This window comes from Anas acuta, chromosome 11, assembly GCF_963932015.1.
Source record: "Anas acuta chromosome 11, bAnaAcu1.1, whole genome shotgun sequence".
NCBI lineage: Eukaryota > Metazoa > Chordata > Aves > Anseriformes > Anatidae > Anas > Anas acuta.
The window spans coordinates 9,541,032-9,556,165 of NC_088989.1; the positions used below are offsets into that span (position 1 = coordinate 9,541,032).

General features: G+C 70.7%; 3 protein-coding genes across 3 annotated transcripts; all 3 read right to left on the reverse strand.

Annotated features, from left to right (window-relative positions):
- Nucleotides 1–228: 228 nt before the first annotated feature.
- On the reverse strand, nt 229–6,561 carry QARS1 (glutaminyl-tRNA synthetase 1). Its single transcript, XM_068694473.1, has 23 exons — nt 6,219–6,561; nt 5,113–5,222; nt 4,783–4,858; nt 4,500–4,564; nt 4,318–4,371; nt 4,042–4,099; nt 3,735–3,806; nt 3,536–3,621; nt 3,331–3,417; nt 3,154–3,253; nt 2,975–3,053; nt 2,789–2,897; nt 2,584–2,714; nt 2,383–2,475; nt 2,157–2,294; nt 1,996–2,083; nt 1,764–1,907; nt 1,585–1,689; nt 1,368–1,460; nt 1,116–1,243; nt 840–906; nt 563–688; nt 229–470 (listed from the first exon to the last, which is right to left on the reverse strand). Exons 1-23 carry the CDS (start codon nt 6,523–6,525, stop codon nt 420–422), a joined length of 2,367 nt encoding a protein of 788 aa, XP_068550574.1. The 5' UTR covers nt 6,526–6,561; the 3' UTR covers nt 229–419.
- A 777-nt stretch (nt 6,562–7,338) lies between these two features.
- Nucleotides 7,339–9,389, reverse strand: LOC137862213 (epidermal differentiation-specific protein-like). The gene is made up of 2 exons (XM_068693990.1): nt 8,668–9,389; nt 7,339–8,527 (listed from the first exon to the last, which is right to left on the reverse strand). The coding sequence occupies exon 2, from the start codon at nt 8,506–8,508 to the stop codon at nt 7,459–7,461; it is 1,050 nt and encodes a 349-aa protein (XP_068550091.1). The 5' UTR covers nt 8,509–8,527; nt 8,668–9,389; the 3' UTR covers nt 7,339–7,458.
- Nucleotides 9,390–9,534: 145 nt separating this feature from the next.
- On the reverse strand, nt 9,535–14,603 carry SLC6A8 (solute carrier family 6 member 8). Its single transcript, XM_068693989.1, has 14 exons — nt 14,313–14,603; nt 13,731–13,931; nt 13,228–13,359; nt 12,478–12,757; nt 12,271–12,403; nt 11,918–12,052; nt 11,717–11,820; nt 11,510–11,634; nt 11,320–11,432; nt 11,108–11,245; nt 10,847–10,949; nt 10,656–10,756; nt 10,303–10,473; nt 9,535–10,090 (listed from the first exon to the last, which is right to left on the reverse strand). Exons 1-14 carry the CDS (start codon nt 14,398–14,400, stop codon nt 9,959–9,961), a joined length of 1,956 nt encoding a protein of 651 aa, XP_068550090.1. The 5' UTR covers nt 14,401–14,603; the 3' UTR covers nt 9,535–9,958.
- Between the last annotated feature and the right edge of the window lie 531 nt (nt 14,604–15,134).

Genomic DNA, 15,134 nt, shown 5'->3' on the forward strand with positions numbered 1-15,134 from the left:
GGGGTGCCCACGCGGTACCCACGCAGTCCCCGTGGGGTCCCCACGCGCCCCCGTGGCTGCGTGGACCCGGCCAGACCCGTGGGGGAGTCCCCACAGGGCTGGGGACCCCCCCCAGAGCCCCCCACAAGGCCCTCCCACGTCCACGCCCCCCCCCAGCCCTCCCGTGTCCCCCCCCACTCGTGTAGGACCCCCCCAGCCCCATAAAGCAGTGAGGGCACAGAGCCACAATTGGGATGCTCTGGTTTATTGAGGTGATGCCGTGGGGTGGGGGGCACGGCCCCGCAGGGCTGTGCTAAGGCAGCTGTGGCGCTGGGGGGGGGCTGCAGGGCCGGGCTGCAGCCTGGGGATCCCCCCCCCCACGGGGGACACGGCCCCACAGCCGGGCACGGGAACGGCGCTGAGGGTGGTGGGGGCTCCGCTCAGGCTTTGCCGGGGTCTTCCTTCAGCGTCACCGTGCGGTTGAACACCAGCTGGGGAGAGGCAGGGGGGAGGCGCTGAGCCCCGCGGCCCCCCCACGGGGGTCTCCGGGGTGGTCCCACGGGGCTGTCCCCCCGGGGCTCACCTTCCCCTCCCTGCTGTCGGGGTCCACGGAGAAGTAGCCCAGGCGCTCGAACTGGAATTTGTCAAAGGGGCGGGCGGCGAGGACGGATCTGTCGACCAGGGCGTTGTCCACCACGCGCAGGGAGGCCTGGAGGGGGGGGGGGATAGGGCTAGCACAGCACCCCTAGGCCCCCCGCCCCAATTCCTACTGCCAGCGGGGCCGGGGGAGCAGGAGGAGGGGGTGCAGGGAACGGGGTGCCTCCCCGTGGGGCTGTGAGCCCAGCTCCTGCAGCACTCACAGGATTGAGATCGCTCAGAAAGCCCCCGGGCACCTCCGCTGGGTCCTCTGGATTTTTGTGCAAAAAACTGGAAAAAAGGACAGACTCCTCCAGCACCGGGCTGCCCACGAGCAGTCCCTGCCCTGGGGGGGGGGGGGGACGAAACCCTGCCAGAAGGGCTGGGAGGGGGGAAACACAAAGCCAGGAGGGGCAGAAAGGTGCTGAACACGCGGCTGCGGGGTCTGTAGGGGGGCAGGAGCCCGGCGGTGCCACCCCCGCCCGCAGCCCCCTACTCACAGCCGCTCGTAGAGCCGCACTTCGCAGGGCAGGGGCTCCGAAACCCAGTGGATGAAGGCTTTGGGCTTCTCGGCCACCTCTGACTTCGTGCAGGTCACCTCCAGCTCCATCACGCGCCCGCTGGCGTTCTGGGCGAGGCCGGAGGAGTCAGACCGCAGCCCTGCCCGGGGCTCAGGCACCGCGCCCCAGCTCCCGCAGCCCCAAAAGGCCCAGAGGGGTTGTGGGGAGCCCCTGCCCACCCCCCTCACCCACCTTGATGACGTTCTGCACGGCGATGACGTAGCCAGTGTGGCGCAGCCCCACGGGCTGCCTCGGGGCCAGCCGCTTGTAGCCCTTGTCCAGCTCCTGCGAGACAGGTCACCGCTGTAAGAGGGGGCTCAGCACAAATTCCCCTTTCCAGCATCCTCTTTGTCCCCCTTGCTGCGTCCCCACCCCACTGATGCCGTTCCCGGCACCATGCCCAGCTCACCTCCCTGAAGTCGGTCTCCTCGATGTAGACAATGGGCTGGAAGGGCACTTTGTGGGAGCCCCGGCTCTCGTCGGCTGGGAAGTCGGGCACGAGGACGTGGATTGTCTGGGGGAGAAGGAAGGGGGTGGAAAACCCACCCTGAAGACCCCCACTCCCCGCCCAGCCTGTGGTAACCTCACCTCAGGAGCGGGGAAGTTGGTGATGGTGACCTTGAGGGGCTCCAGCACGGCCATGGCGCGGGGGGCCTGCTCGTTCAGCACCTCCCGCACGCACGCCTCCAGCAGGTGCGGCTCCATCGTTGCCTGGGCCACGGTCACACCGACCTGTGGGACGTGGGACACAGCCTGCCGTCACCCTGGGGGGCTGGGGGAGGTGGCTGCCCACCGCCCCACCCTGCCCCACGGCGCCTACCCGTGCGCAGAAGTTGTTGATGGCCTCGGGGGGGAAGCCTCGGCGGCGCAGGGCGGTCAGGGTGAAGAGCCGCGGGTCGTCCCAGTCCCTGAGAACGCACCGGGATCACCACCAAACGCACCCCAGGCGCGCCCCACCCCACCTGCTGGCCCCAATCCTACCTCACGGCGCCCGTCTCCACCAGGCGGATGATTTTCCTCTTGGAGACGACGGTGTAGAGCAGGTTCAGGCGCCCGTACTCCCACTGCACAGGGCAGTAGACGTCCAGCGCGTTGCACAGCCAGAAGTAGGAGGAGCGCCTGCGGGGAATAACCTGGCTCAGCACCACCCTGCCCACAGCCCCCCCTGCCAGCAGGGATCCACCCCGGGGCCGTGCACGGTGCTCACCTGGCCTGGAACTCCTTGGTGCAGAGGGAGTGCGTGATGTGCTCGATGGAGTCGCACAGGCAGTGCGTGTAGTCGTACGTGGGGTAGATGCACCTGCGAGGGGGATGCAGTCAGCCCCGGGCTCCCTGAAACCCCCCTCCAAGCCCCTCCAGGTCCCACGAGACGCAGACCCCTCCCCGCAGTCAGCAGGACCCTCCCTACCACTTGTCCCCGGTGCGGTGGTGCGGAGTGAACTTGACGCGGTAGGCAACGGGGTCCATCTTCCCGTCCTCCATCACCAGCTTCATCCGCAGCGTGGCCTCCCCCTCCCCGAACTTGCCCTTTCGCATGTCCTGCGGGGCAGGGAAGCCGTCAGCCGGGCCACGGACCCAAATCCCAACAAGCACCCACCTCTGGGCAAGGATACCTCGAAGAGCAGGAGCGATTCCTCCACGGGCCGGTCCCGCCACGGCGAGGGCGGCGGGTTGTGGCCCTTGATCTCCTCCACCTTCTGGTGGCAGACGTAGGCCTGGCCCCTGTAGGAGGGACAGGCGGTGAGGGGACACAGCAGCGCGTCCCCTGAGCACCCCACCCGTCACCCCAGCACCCCCACCTGCGGATGAGCTCCAGGGCCCAGCTGTAGAGCTGGTCGAAGTAGTCCGAGGCGTGGGTCACCGCGTAGGGCTGGTAGCCTGAGGGACGGGGCAAATTGGAGCCACCCCCGGGACCTACCCGCGGGGATGTCCCCAGCAGCAGCCCTGCCCATCCCAACCTTGCCAGCCCTCGCCGTACCGAGCCACTCCACCATCTCCCGGATGGCTGTGAAGTATTTCTCCTCCTCCTTCTCGGGGTTGGTGTCGTCGTAGCGCAGGAAGCACACGCCCCCGTTGGCCTGGGGACGTGGGGACAGTGAGCAGCCGTTCCCTGTTTCCCTGCGGGGTCCGGGCACAGCTCGGGGGCACCGCTCACCTTGGCGTAGCCAAAATTGAAGTTGATGGCCTTGGCGTGCCCGATGTGCAGGATCCCGTTGGGCTCAGGAGGGAACCGCGTCCGCACCTGCCAGGAGGAAACGGGACGGCTGTCCTGCAGCAGGGGGCACCGAGGAGGAGCCCCCCGTGCCTCCCCGCCACCCCCCCACCCCACAGAACCCCTCTCAGAGGGGACCACAGCTCACCTGCCCGCCCGTGATCACCAGGTGCTGCTTCAGCAGTGCCATGGTGTTGGGTGTCACCACGTAGCCCTCTGTCTTGTAGTTCTCCCCTGGGGTGACAGCGCGCTCAGCGGCCCCGTGGGGAGGGGCGCAGGGCCAGGACAGCCCCCCTCCCATGACACAACGCTAGGGCCAGCACGTGGCAGGGCTTCCCCGCGCTCACCCGGCTTGTGGAACTTGAGGGCTTCTCCCCGCAGCTGCTCCAGCAGTGATTTCGCCTCCGTGCCCACCTCACCTGCAAGGAGAGACGGGGCTGAGCCGCTGCCACCTCCTCCTTCTCCTCCTCCGCCTGCCCGGGGTGCTGCTGACACTTCACTTTTGACCCATAAAGGACAAAAGGTGCGAGAGCAGCGCTGCCTGACGGGGCAAAGGGAGGGCCCCAAGCAGTGCGAGCTGCCTGAGCACAGCCCAGCTCGTTCCTGGGGCTGAGTCCCAGGAATTAGGGGGCTGGGACGTGACAGAGCCCTCACCGTTCTCCACCACGGGCACCTTCTGCTTCTCCTCCTGGACCGGCCGGGCCTTCGTAGCCTGCAGGGACGAGCACAGCCTCAGCACCCGGCTCCAACGCGCCCCTTCCCACCTCCCAGCTCCCTTGGCCCCATCCCGGGGCGGCAGCCGGGCACCTGAGGAGCAGGGGGACCACGTACAGGGACGGGAGCCAGCCCAGAGCACGGCCCCGAGGGTGGCCGGGGCTGCTGAGCCAGAAAAACCCCATCCCAGCTCCCAGCCTTCCCCCCCTGCATCACCTTTGGTTTCTTTTCCAGGTCTGCTTCCGTCTTTGGTCCCAGCAAATGCAGCACCTGGGAAAAAAAACCATCTCCGTACAGCGCCCCAGGGCCCGAGGGCAGCCCCGTGACCCGCAGCCTGCCCCACACCCACGCAGGACGAGCTGTCCCCGGCCCCACACCCCCAGGGGACGGGCACCCACCTGCAGATCCACCTCGTTCTTGATGCTCTTCCCGTCCGCCCACTGCAGCCGGCTGCGCGCCTCCCCTGCAGGGGGGAGCACAGCGTGGGCGAGGGGCCCGGGGGGTGGGGGGGGGTTTGGCCGGGGCTCCCCGCACCAAATCCTGGGCCAGCAGCCCTGGGATGGACCCCGAGTGCTGGGGGTGCTCCTGCCCCCCCAGCAGGGCGGCAGAGGAAGCCCAGAGGGGGACGGGACACGAGGCAGGGGGGGATTAAGGCCCAGGGACCCTGCTGCCCCCGCTCACCCATCAGCAGCCCCATGTTGAAGCGGTAGCGCTCGGCCAGCAGCTCCTCCCGGTGCCGGCTGATCACGGCCTCCACCTGGCGAGCACAACGGCCACACGGGGCTGAGCGGCGAGCTGGGACCCCGGTCCTATGTGGCGACCCTCCCCAGGACCCCCCAGCCCCATCTTGTGTCCCCCCAGACCCCCTGGTCTCGTGTGGTGTCCCCCCAGCCCCGTGTGATGTGTCCACCCCCTGACTCCCTGGCCCTGTGGACCCTGATTTCTTGTGTTTCCCCCCCAAAAAGCTCCCCAGTCCCTTGTGTCGCCCCCTCCCTCACCCCCGTCTCTCACCGCCTCCTCGATCTGCTCAGGGCTGACCCTCACGCCCACGCCGCACGCCCGCTCGAAGTCGGCTGTGTCCAGGGGGTCAAGCGGGTGGCTGCGCAGGTACTGCAGGGCGGCTGCGGGCACAGCGCCGTCAGCAGCAGCATGAGCCCCCCCCCAAAACCCCCAGGGACCCCTTAAAGACCCTCCAGGATCCACTGAAGGTCCCCCAGAACCCCCCAAAGGCCCTCCCCAAGCCCTCCCAAACAATCCCAGAACTCCCTCAAGGCCCTCCCCAAGCCCCCCAGGGTGCCCCAAAGCTCCCCAGGACCTTCATGAGGCCCCCAAGGCCCTCCCCAAGTCCCCCAGGACCCCCATAAGCCCTCCAAGCACCCCCATAAGGCCTCCCAGGACTCCCCAAGGCCCTCCCTAAGCCCCCCGGGTCCCCCCCAAGGCCCTCTCAGAGTCTCCCTGGATCCTCCCAAGGCCCTCAGGATCCCCCCAGAGCCTCTCATAAGCCCCCCAAGTATCCCCACAAGGCCCGCCAGGAACCCCATAAGGGCCCCCAGGACTCTCCCCAAGCCCCCAAGGCCCTCCCTAAGTCCCCTTGGACCCCCCCAGGCACCTTAGGACACCCCAAAGACCCCCAGGACCCCCATAAGGCCCTCCCTAAGTCCCCCTGGACCCCCCCAAGCCTCCCAAGCACCCCCATAAGGCCCCCCAGGACCCCTCAAGGCCCCCCAGGACTCCCCAAACCCCCCCTAAGTCCCCTTGGACCCCTCCAAGCCCCTCAGGACCCCCCCAGAGCTCCCCAAGACCCCCATAAACCCCCCAGACATCTCCATAAGGCCCGCCAGAACCCTCCCCAAGCCCCCAAGGCCCTCCCTAAGTCCCCATGGACCCCCCAAAGCCTCCCAGGACCCCCATAAGGCCCCCCAGGACCCTCCCCAAGGCTCCCTTTCACCCTCCAAGCCCCCCTAGGACTCCCCAACCCCCCCAGGACCCCTCAAGGCCCTCCCTAAGCCCCCCAGGACCCCCCCAAAACCCCCAGGACCCCCATAAGCCCCCCAAGACCCCCCCAAACCCCCCACAGACCCCCCAGGACCCCTCCCCACCCCCCACCCCCTCCGCACCGCCGAGCTGCAGGTCGCTGCGGATGTCCCCGCGGCCGATGTAGGCGACGAGGAAGGCGAGGCGGCCGGGGTCGCGCAGGCGGGCGGCGGCGTTGTAGAGCAGCGCCCCGGTGGCCTTGTCCAGGCGGGGGCCCAGCTCCCCGCGGGCCTGCAGCACGGCGCGGCGGAGCTGGGCGCTGAGCGCGGCGTTGCGCAGCGTCTCGCGGGCCTTGGCCTCGCTCAGCCCGATGCCCGTGAACAGCCCCAGCGCCTCCGCCTCAGCCTCCGCCTCAGCCGCCGCCGGCTCCGCCGCCATCGCCGCCGCCATCTTGGCTCCTTCCTCCTCCCCGGGCGGGGAGGAGGGCGGGACGGACCGGGGGGATGAGCCAATCAGAGCTGAGCGTCGCGCGCCGCGGCCAATAAGGAGAGGGAGAGCACGGAGAGGGCAGCGAATAGGAAGGAGGGGGGCGTGGCTTAGGGGGAGGGGAGGGGGGGGTGTTTTAAAGGGCCAGGCGCGCACCGCCACGTGGGGGGCGGGGCTGGGGGCTGGAGGGGGCGGCCCCGGGAAGCGGGCACGGGGGGGGTCAGCGGGACCCCACGGCCCACGCGTGTCCGTCCCGTGTCCCGTTTTGTGTCCCTGTGGTCACTGGTGGCCATCCCCGTGTCCTCTCTTGTGTCCCCATGCCCACCCGTGTCCCTCACGGTGTCCCCACAGCCACCCGTGGCCGTCCCCGTGTGTCCCCAAGGCCACTCACGTCCCTCTCTGTGTCCCCACAGCCACCCGTGGCCATCCTCATGTCCCCCCTCATGTCCCCACAGCCCCAGGTGTCCCCTCTTTATGTCCCCATGTCCATCCCCATGTCCCCCCATGTGTCCCATGGCCATGCACGTCCCTCACTGTGTCCCCACAGCCACCCATGGCCATCCCCATGTCCCCCCTTGTGTCCCCACAGCCCCAAGTGTCCCCTCTTTATGTCCCCACACCCACCCATCTCTACCCCTGTCTCCCCCCTTGTGTCCCCACAGCCATGTGTCCACCCCTTTATGTCCCCATACCCACCCGTGTCCATCCCCACATCCCCACCACATCCCCTCCCAGTCCCCCCCTGCCAGCCCCCAGCAGCAGCACCAGCAGCGGGACGGTTCAGCACAGGATTTATTCTCCCTGCCCCCGTTTTGGGACTCCCAGCACCGCATCCTACCCACCACAGCCACCCCGGAGCTGTCCCCACGGCCACACCCCCACCCCTCCCGCAGGGCCTCAGCACCCACCAGACCCCTCCTCCGTCCCCGCCGCGTCCCCCGGCTCGGTGCTGGCGGCCGGCAGGGGCTTCATGCTGAAATGGGCGCTGATGTTGGTGCCCGAGACGCTGCGGTACTCGCCCAGCTCGGTGCTCACGGCCTCGTTGTGCCTGAGGGTGAGCAGCACGGGCACGGACAGCGTCACCTCCTTGCGCAGCACGCGGACCCTCAGCGCCGTGCGCGGGGGGATCTTGGCCGGCAGCTGCACCTCCACCCGCTCCCGCCGCGTGCTGGCCTCGCTGCGCCCCTTCTGCACCGTGAAGACGTTGGAGGCCTCCACGGCCAGCGTGAAGGACAGCCCGGCCTTCAGGCTGCTGGCGTTGCTGAAGTGGAAGCTCTGCCAGAGCGTGGTGCTGTACTCCCGCCGGCTCCCCGCCGACAGCGCCTGCTCGGCCGCCGTCTCGTTCACCCCCACGATCTCGTCCACCAGCACCTCCCGCTCGGCCTCCACCCGCTTCTGCTCCCACAGGAGCTGCGCCGAGACCTGAGGCTGCCCCGGCTTCAGCGGGCGCAGGTGGGACAGCCTGGCCTGGAAGTTCAGCTCGGGTTTGTAGTCGGCCAAACGCTCTCCGGGCCAGGCCAGGCAGTGCCAGCCCCCGCGGCCGGGGTGCTGGTAGAGCAGCCAGACCCCGCGCTGCACCACGTGCGAGGCCACGCGGTCGTTGAAGTAGCCGTAGGCCAGGTTGGTCTCCTCCGTCACCACCTTGCAGGCCCCCTGGAAGTTGGGGCGCTCGTACAGGGTGATCTGGGGGTCCCCCAGGTCGTGGTGCACCAGGCGCAGCGCCGAGAAGCTGTTGGGCCGCCCCACCGAGGGGTACTCGCCCTCCTCGAAGGCGTGCGGCTCGCCCTCGTACTTGGGCTCGGTGTAGGCGATCCAGGGCTGCCCCACCACCTTCAGGGAGGCGATGCAGTTGCCGAAATCCAGCTCGTGCAGGTCGGGCACGTCGCAGGTGAACTCCCGGCTCAGCCCCTCAAAGTCGGGGCGCTCGTACACCGTGATCCGGTTCATGGTGCCGCCGGCGCCGTCCCTGCGGGGGGCACACAAACCCAGCACCTGGGCTCGCGTGGGGCCGTGGGGAAAGCCTGGGTGCCAAAATTCCTCTCCCAGCCCCTCCTCTCCCCCCTTCCCCTTAATTTCTCCCCCCCATCCCCGTCCCCATGCTCTCACCGTCTCCGCCGGCAGCGCCCTGACGCCGGCCCGCGGCCGTGCCTTTTATCGAGACTGCGTGCCACGACACGAAGCGAGGGCGCTGCCGACGCTCAGCTCCGCGCCCTCCTCGCCTGGCCCCGTCCCCGCGGTGGCAGCGGGCACCCGCACGGCCCCGCCGCACCGGGACGCCCGGCGGCCCCACCGACCAGCCCTGCCGGAAAGTCCTGCTGCACCCCGGGCACGCAGCGCTCCAGCGCTAACGAGTCACCACCAATTATCAACGGTGCTTCCGTGCCCTGCCCGCACTAATTACCCGGTGTGCTGCCGGTGGGGCAGGACCGGCCGGCTCGCCCCAGCGGGGTGAGAGGGGGCAGTGGTGGGACCAGGTGGCACCTGGGGACGAGCCCCTGGCGTGCCGTGGTGCCACTGGGGGTTCAGTGCAGGCTCTGGCACGACACAGCATGGCATGGCACGGCCACCCGGCATGGCACAGGGTGTGAGGACAGAGCCCCGAGGCACAGCATGGTGTGACACGGCACGACGCAGCCCCCCGCACAGACCTGTGCCCGAGGAAGGCCCGGGCAGGCGGTGGCACTTGGACCCCCTCGTCCCTCCTGGTGGGGACGTCCCCGACCCCGCTGCAGGGCAGGATGCTCCGGGACCTCCTGGGGTGGCCACGGCGCTCAGCTGAGCCCCCACAACCCCTCATGGGGCAGCAGCTGCCCCCCTGCACCCCCCCTTCTCCTTATGGCACGGGGCAGCCTCGCACCTGCAGCCCCCTCTGCTCCGCCAGCCCCATCCAGCGCCGCCCCCGGGGGCTGCAGCCCCCCTCCCCAGCACCCCCACTCCTCCCCAAAACGCGGTGCCCCCTTCCCGAGGCGGGGCTGCCAGGGTCTCCCAGTTTATTGCCAGATGTCGGGGCGGTCGGGGTTACACCAGACAAACGCTACAGAAGCGGTTAGTGAGCGAGGTGCCACCGGCCGGGGGGGGGGCCGGGACAGGACGTGGGGACGGACACCGGGACGTGGGGATGGACACCGGGGAGGGGCTGTCCCGCTCGCTTCCCCCCCACCCTCCCCCACCCTCCCCAGCCCACCCCCTCCCCCGGTGCCGCACGCGCCCCCCTCTCCGTGTCGGGGACCCCCGCGGCCGCCCCGGCCCCGTGTCCCCGAGGAGCCCCGGCCCCACGGCGGGTGTGTGTGTGTGTGTGTGTTTGTAGGGGGGGGTCCCGGGCACGGGGCAGCGAGGGTGGGAGGCGGTGCTGGCATTATTGCTATGGCAGGCGGGAGCAGCGCGACCCTCCCCACGCTCAGATCACAGTCTCAAAGAGCGTCGTCTTCTCCTTGGGGGGCTCCGGGGCCAGGAGCTTGGCTTCGGCTTCGGGTGTCAGGTACTCCAGGTGGTGGTGGCCCCAGATCGGCGTGGTCAGGAGCTGCCAGCGCTGCGGGGATGGGATGGGGTCAGCACCGGGGCCACCGAGATGGGGGTGGCACGGGGCAGCCCCCCACCCACGGGGATGGGGTGGGGATGGGGTGAGATTGGGGTGGGGAAGGGGTGGAAATGGGGTTGGGAGAGGGATGAGGGGGGCACGGGGATAAATCTGAGATGGTGACGGGATGGGGACAGGGATGGGGATGATGAGGGAGCCCTCACCTCGCGCAGGGAACCTTTGCAGCGCAGGAGCTTGTAGAGGACGGTGCAGGGGATGCAGAGCATGGAGGACAGCGCCAGGACCCAGCCGATGGCGTCGCCCCACCAGGGGTACACGTACGTCTTGTTGTACGTCAGCGGCTTGTAGTTCACCACGTGGAACACGAAGATGCCCTGGGGCGGGGGGAAAGCGAGGTCCCGGCTGTGTCACCCCGCACCCAGGGGTGTCCCAGCACCCAGGGCCGTGCCGTGCCGTGCCCCCAGCAGCCGCCGGGGGGAGCCCGGTGCCCGCGGTGCAGCGCGCACGGGACGCGCGCCCCAGTCCCAGCCCACTCGTGAGTGTGTCCCCGGCTCACCACGCACACCAGCGGCGTCACCACGGCCCAGCACCACTTCATGAAGGGCAGGGGCCGGTAGCCGATCATGCGGGCCACGTCGTCCATGAAGCGGTCGGCGCCTGCGGGGACAGGGACGTGACAGCGGGGTCCCGTGGGGTGCCCGTGCCCACCACCCGTGCCCGCCACCTGTCCCCGTCCCGTGGGCTCACCGTAGACCCAGGCGATGACCACGCACTCCCAGAAGGCCTGCCACAGCAGCGTGATCCCGCTGGCCGAGTAGTAGTCAAAGAGCTGGAACACGTACATGCCGCCCTAGGGGACGGGGACACGCATCACCGGGCTGTGCCACCGGTCCCAAATGTCCCCGAGAGCCCCCCGGCAGCACCGACACCCCGCGGGCCAGGGGAGCTCCTGCCCCACGCCACGGGAGGGGCCAGCACGGCGTCCCCACGGCTGTCCCGTGTCCCCACCTGTGTCACCATGGAGAGGTCGATGAGGCAGCAGACGACGCAGCAGAGCGCGGCGGTGAGCTCGCGGCGCAGCGAGCCGGCCCCCGGCTGGGGGAACAGGTCCAGGATGCCCGTGATGAAACCCTCCACACCGACAAACTGCGGCACACGGCGGGGCTCAGCGGGGGCGTGCGGCCCCGGCCCCGGCCCCCTGCCCATCCCCGCCGCCGTACCTGGCTGTCCAGCCCCAGCACCAGGAGCATGAAGAAGAAGAGCGTGGCCCACAGCGGGGACAAGGGCATCAGCGTCACGGCTTTGGGGTAGGCGATGAAGGCCAGCCCAGGGCCTGCGGGACAGCGGGGTCAGCGGTGCCGGCCCCACGGGGGGCACGGGACCGGCCGGCCCCCTCCGCCCACCACTCACCAGACTCGGCCACCTTGGAGATGTCCACGCCTTGCTCCGAGGCCATGAAGCCCAGCACGGAGAACACGACGAAGCCGGCGAAGAAGCTGGTGGAGCTGTTGATGACGGCCAGGATGTAGGCGTCCCTGCGGGCAGAGAGGGTCATGGGGAGCCGGGGGGGGCACCGGGGGGTGCCGGGGGCTCCCCGTGAGGGCGGCACGGCCCTACCTGTAGCAGTTGTTGTGGAAGCGGTTGTAGCTGCCCAGCGCGGTCAGGGCGCCCAGCCCGATGGCGTAGGAGAAGAAGATTTGGGTGCCGGCGTCGATCCAGACCTGCGGCGCAGGGGGACCGTTGGGGGTGCCGGGGGGGCGCAGCGTGTGTCCCTGTCCCGGCCCCTCCTGGCCCTCGCCTCCCTCCCCCTGCCCTCACCTGCGCCTCGGCCAGTTTGGACCAGTCGGGTTTCAGGTAGTAGACGATGCCGCCCAGCGCCCCGGGCAGCGTCACGCCGTGGACCAACAGCAGGATGAGGACCACGTAGGGGAAGAGCGCCGTGAAGTAGACGATCTGCGGAGGAGGAGGGGGTGCTGGTGAGCCCCAGCCCCCCCGGCCAGGCTGTGGGGCAGGGCTGTGGCTCTCTCTCGTGCCGCAGAGCGTCCCCGCTGAGACCGGGACCTGGGACATCCCCCGGGTGCTGGTGGCACCCCCCAGGCGGAGGTGGGACCGGCGGGGCCGTGGCGCGGGAGGACGGGAGGGAGGCAGCACCGCAGCCCCCCCAGCGTTACCTTCCCCGTCGACTTGACGCCCTTCCAGATGCAGAAGTAGACGACGACCCAGGTGGTGACGAGGCAGAGAATCATCTGCCAGTTCATCTCCCCCGGCTCGCTGAGGTCCCCGGAGAGCCGCAGCACCTTGTTCCTGCACAGCGGGGCAGTGCTGAGCGCCGGCACATCCCCGGCCCCGCCGTGTCCCCGCCGTGTCCCCGCACTCACTCCCAGAACTCGATGACGGGCGAGCGCTTGTTGGCCAGGTCGGTGCAGCTGAAGTTGAGGGCCCCGGCGGCGGCGGCGGCGCTGGCGTTGGTGCTGGCGTTTCGGCACAGCTCCAGGTGGAAGAACTCGGCGCACTGCTCCGTGTTCCAGGCGTGGCCGCAGGTGGCCCAGGGCAGCGTGTCGGTCAGCGAGTGCACCAGGTAGAAGAGCCCCCACACCAGGATCATGATGTAGTAGGAGTTGCAGAAGAAGACGATCACCATGGAGGCCAAGCCCAGACCTGAAGCACCACCGGGACGTCACGAGCCCGCGGGGGGGCTGGCACGGGGCCCAGCCCACCCACGGCGACCCAAACCCGGCGGGGATGGGCAGGGGGGGAAGAAACCCGGGGCAGGACGGCGGTGCCGGCTGGGGCTAGGACGGCGGTGACGGCTCGGGGCGTGCGGGGAGCCCGGGGCAGGACGTGGTGAACCGCAGGAGGTGGGAGGAGGGAGGGGACCCGGCGGCGCTCGGGGGAAGCCGGTGGCGGCAGCCGGGGAGCCGCGGGGCAGGGCAGGGCGCCGCGGGGAGCTGCCACCCTTGGCCGGGGCGCCCACGGGACACGGGCAAGGTGCAGGCAGCAGGCAGGGCGTGGGCAGGGAGCTGCCAGCGGCAGCGCGCGGGCACGGTGCCGGGGGGCCCCCGGGCAGGGCCGGGGTGTGTGTGTGTGTGCGGGGGGGGATTTAAAGGGCGGCGGGGTCCCGGCGGTACCTTTGAAGAGGGGGGCGATGTTCCAGGCGGCGATGCCCCCCTGCTTCATGAACTGTCCCAGGGCCACCTCCAGGAAGAAGACGGGGATGCCGCCCACGAAGACGATGAGCAGGTAGGGGATGAGGAAGACGCCTGGGACCGGGGGGGAAGGAGGAGGGTGGGGGGGGGGGGCACACGCGGGGCAGGCTCAGCCGCCCGCTGCCCCCCTCCCCGGTCCCCCCCCGCGCCGCCCGCCGGGCGCAGCGAATGGCGAGCGGGCCTCCGCGCACTCCCCCTCGCCGCGCCGCCGATGTAGGTCAGGGCAGGCAGGTGCCGGGGGGCTCCCCGCAGCCCCCAACCCCCGCGGGACCCCCAGCAGCCCCATGGGACAGCACGGCACGCACACAGCCAGCCCCATAACCCCTCCGGGGGCATCCCTATGGGCAGCAGGGCAATGTGCAGGGTGCGCCCCCCTCTTGATTTGCAACCCCCCAGCCCGTGCCGGGGTTGCCGGCGGGGCTCACCTCCGCCGTTCTTGTAGCACAGGTAGGGGAAGCGCCAGACGTTGCCCAGCCCCACGGCGAAGCCCACGCAGGACATGATGAAGTCCATCTGCCGCGTCCACGTCTCCCGCTCGGGGGCGGCCGCTTTGGGGGGGCCGGGGGGCCCCACCAGCGGCGCCGTCACCGCCCGCTCCTCGCCCGCCGCGGGGGGCTCCGCGCCCTCTGCGGGGACAGGGGGACCCACGCCGGCGGCACGGGCGCCCATGGATGGGGTCGGTCGGAGGGGAAGGGCACCGGAGATTTGGGGGTTGTGGGGGGGGGAGGGCGCTCGTTGCCCCCCTCCCCCCCGAGCCCCCCACTCGGGCCGTGACGTCAGATGTCAGCCCGGCGCGTGACGTCACAATGCAGAGCGGTGACTCACCCCGCGGCGGCGGGAGGGGGCGCGCCGCGGTCGCGCGTGGCCGTGGGGTCCCCCCCGCGCCTCCCCGCATCCCTCTCCGCGCGTCCCCGTCCCCTATCCCCGCACCGCGTCCCCCCCCCTCCCCACCACCACCACCACCACCACCACCCCCTCCCCGCTTTCCACCCCCGCCCCGCGCTTACCGGAGCCCGGCGGGGCGGCGGTGGCGGCGTCGCGGCGCGGGGCGGCGGGCGGCTGCGGGGCGGCCGTGTCGGCGGGGACGGGGGGCATGGCGCGGGGGGCCGGGGACCGGGGGCGGCTCGGGGGCGGCTCCGTGCCCGGGGCGCTCAGAAGCAATCCACGAAGCACTTGAAGGTGAGTCGGAAGAACCTCATTGAGGGCGGCGGGGCGCGGCGGGGCGGGCCGGGCCGGGCGGGCGGCTCAGAGCCGGGCTGCGGGGCCGGCGCCGCGCGGCCGCTCCGGGGCTCTCTGCGCCGCGGCACCGGGCGGCGGCGGAGGCAGAGCCGGGCCGCGCCGCCCCCCGTGCGCCATTGGCCGCTCCGCCCGCCCGCGGCTTGCCGGGACTTGCAGTCTCGCCGCACCGGCACCGGCACCGGGGCGCGCCCGGGGCACGGGGCAATGGGGCGTCCCCGGCGGCGAGGGCGCAAAGAGCGCGGGGGGGCGCACCGGGGACATAGGGCGCACTGAGGGCGCACTGAGCGCACCGGGAATACCGGGGGACACCGCGCAGTGAAGGCACTCCGGGACCGCGGGGATCTCAGAGGGACACCGGGCACTAAGTTCGCACTGAGGGCATGGGGGATACCGGGGACAGCGAGCACTAAAGGCACTCCGGGACCATGGGGAACTCCGGGAGACACCGGGCACTACAGGTGCACCATGGCCATGGGGGACAGCAGAGGCCACCAAGCACTCTGAGCTCACTGGGGCCGTAGGGAACAGCAGAGGGCACGGGGCACTATGGGCACACCGGGCACTACAGGCACATTGGGGCCATAGGGCAC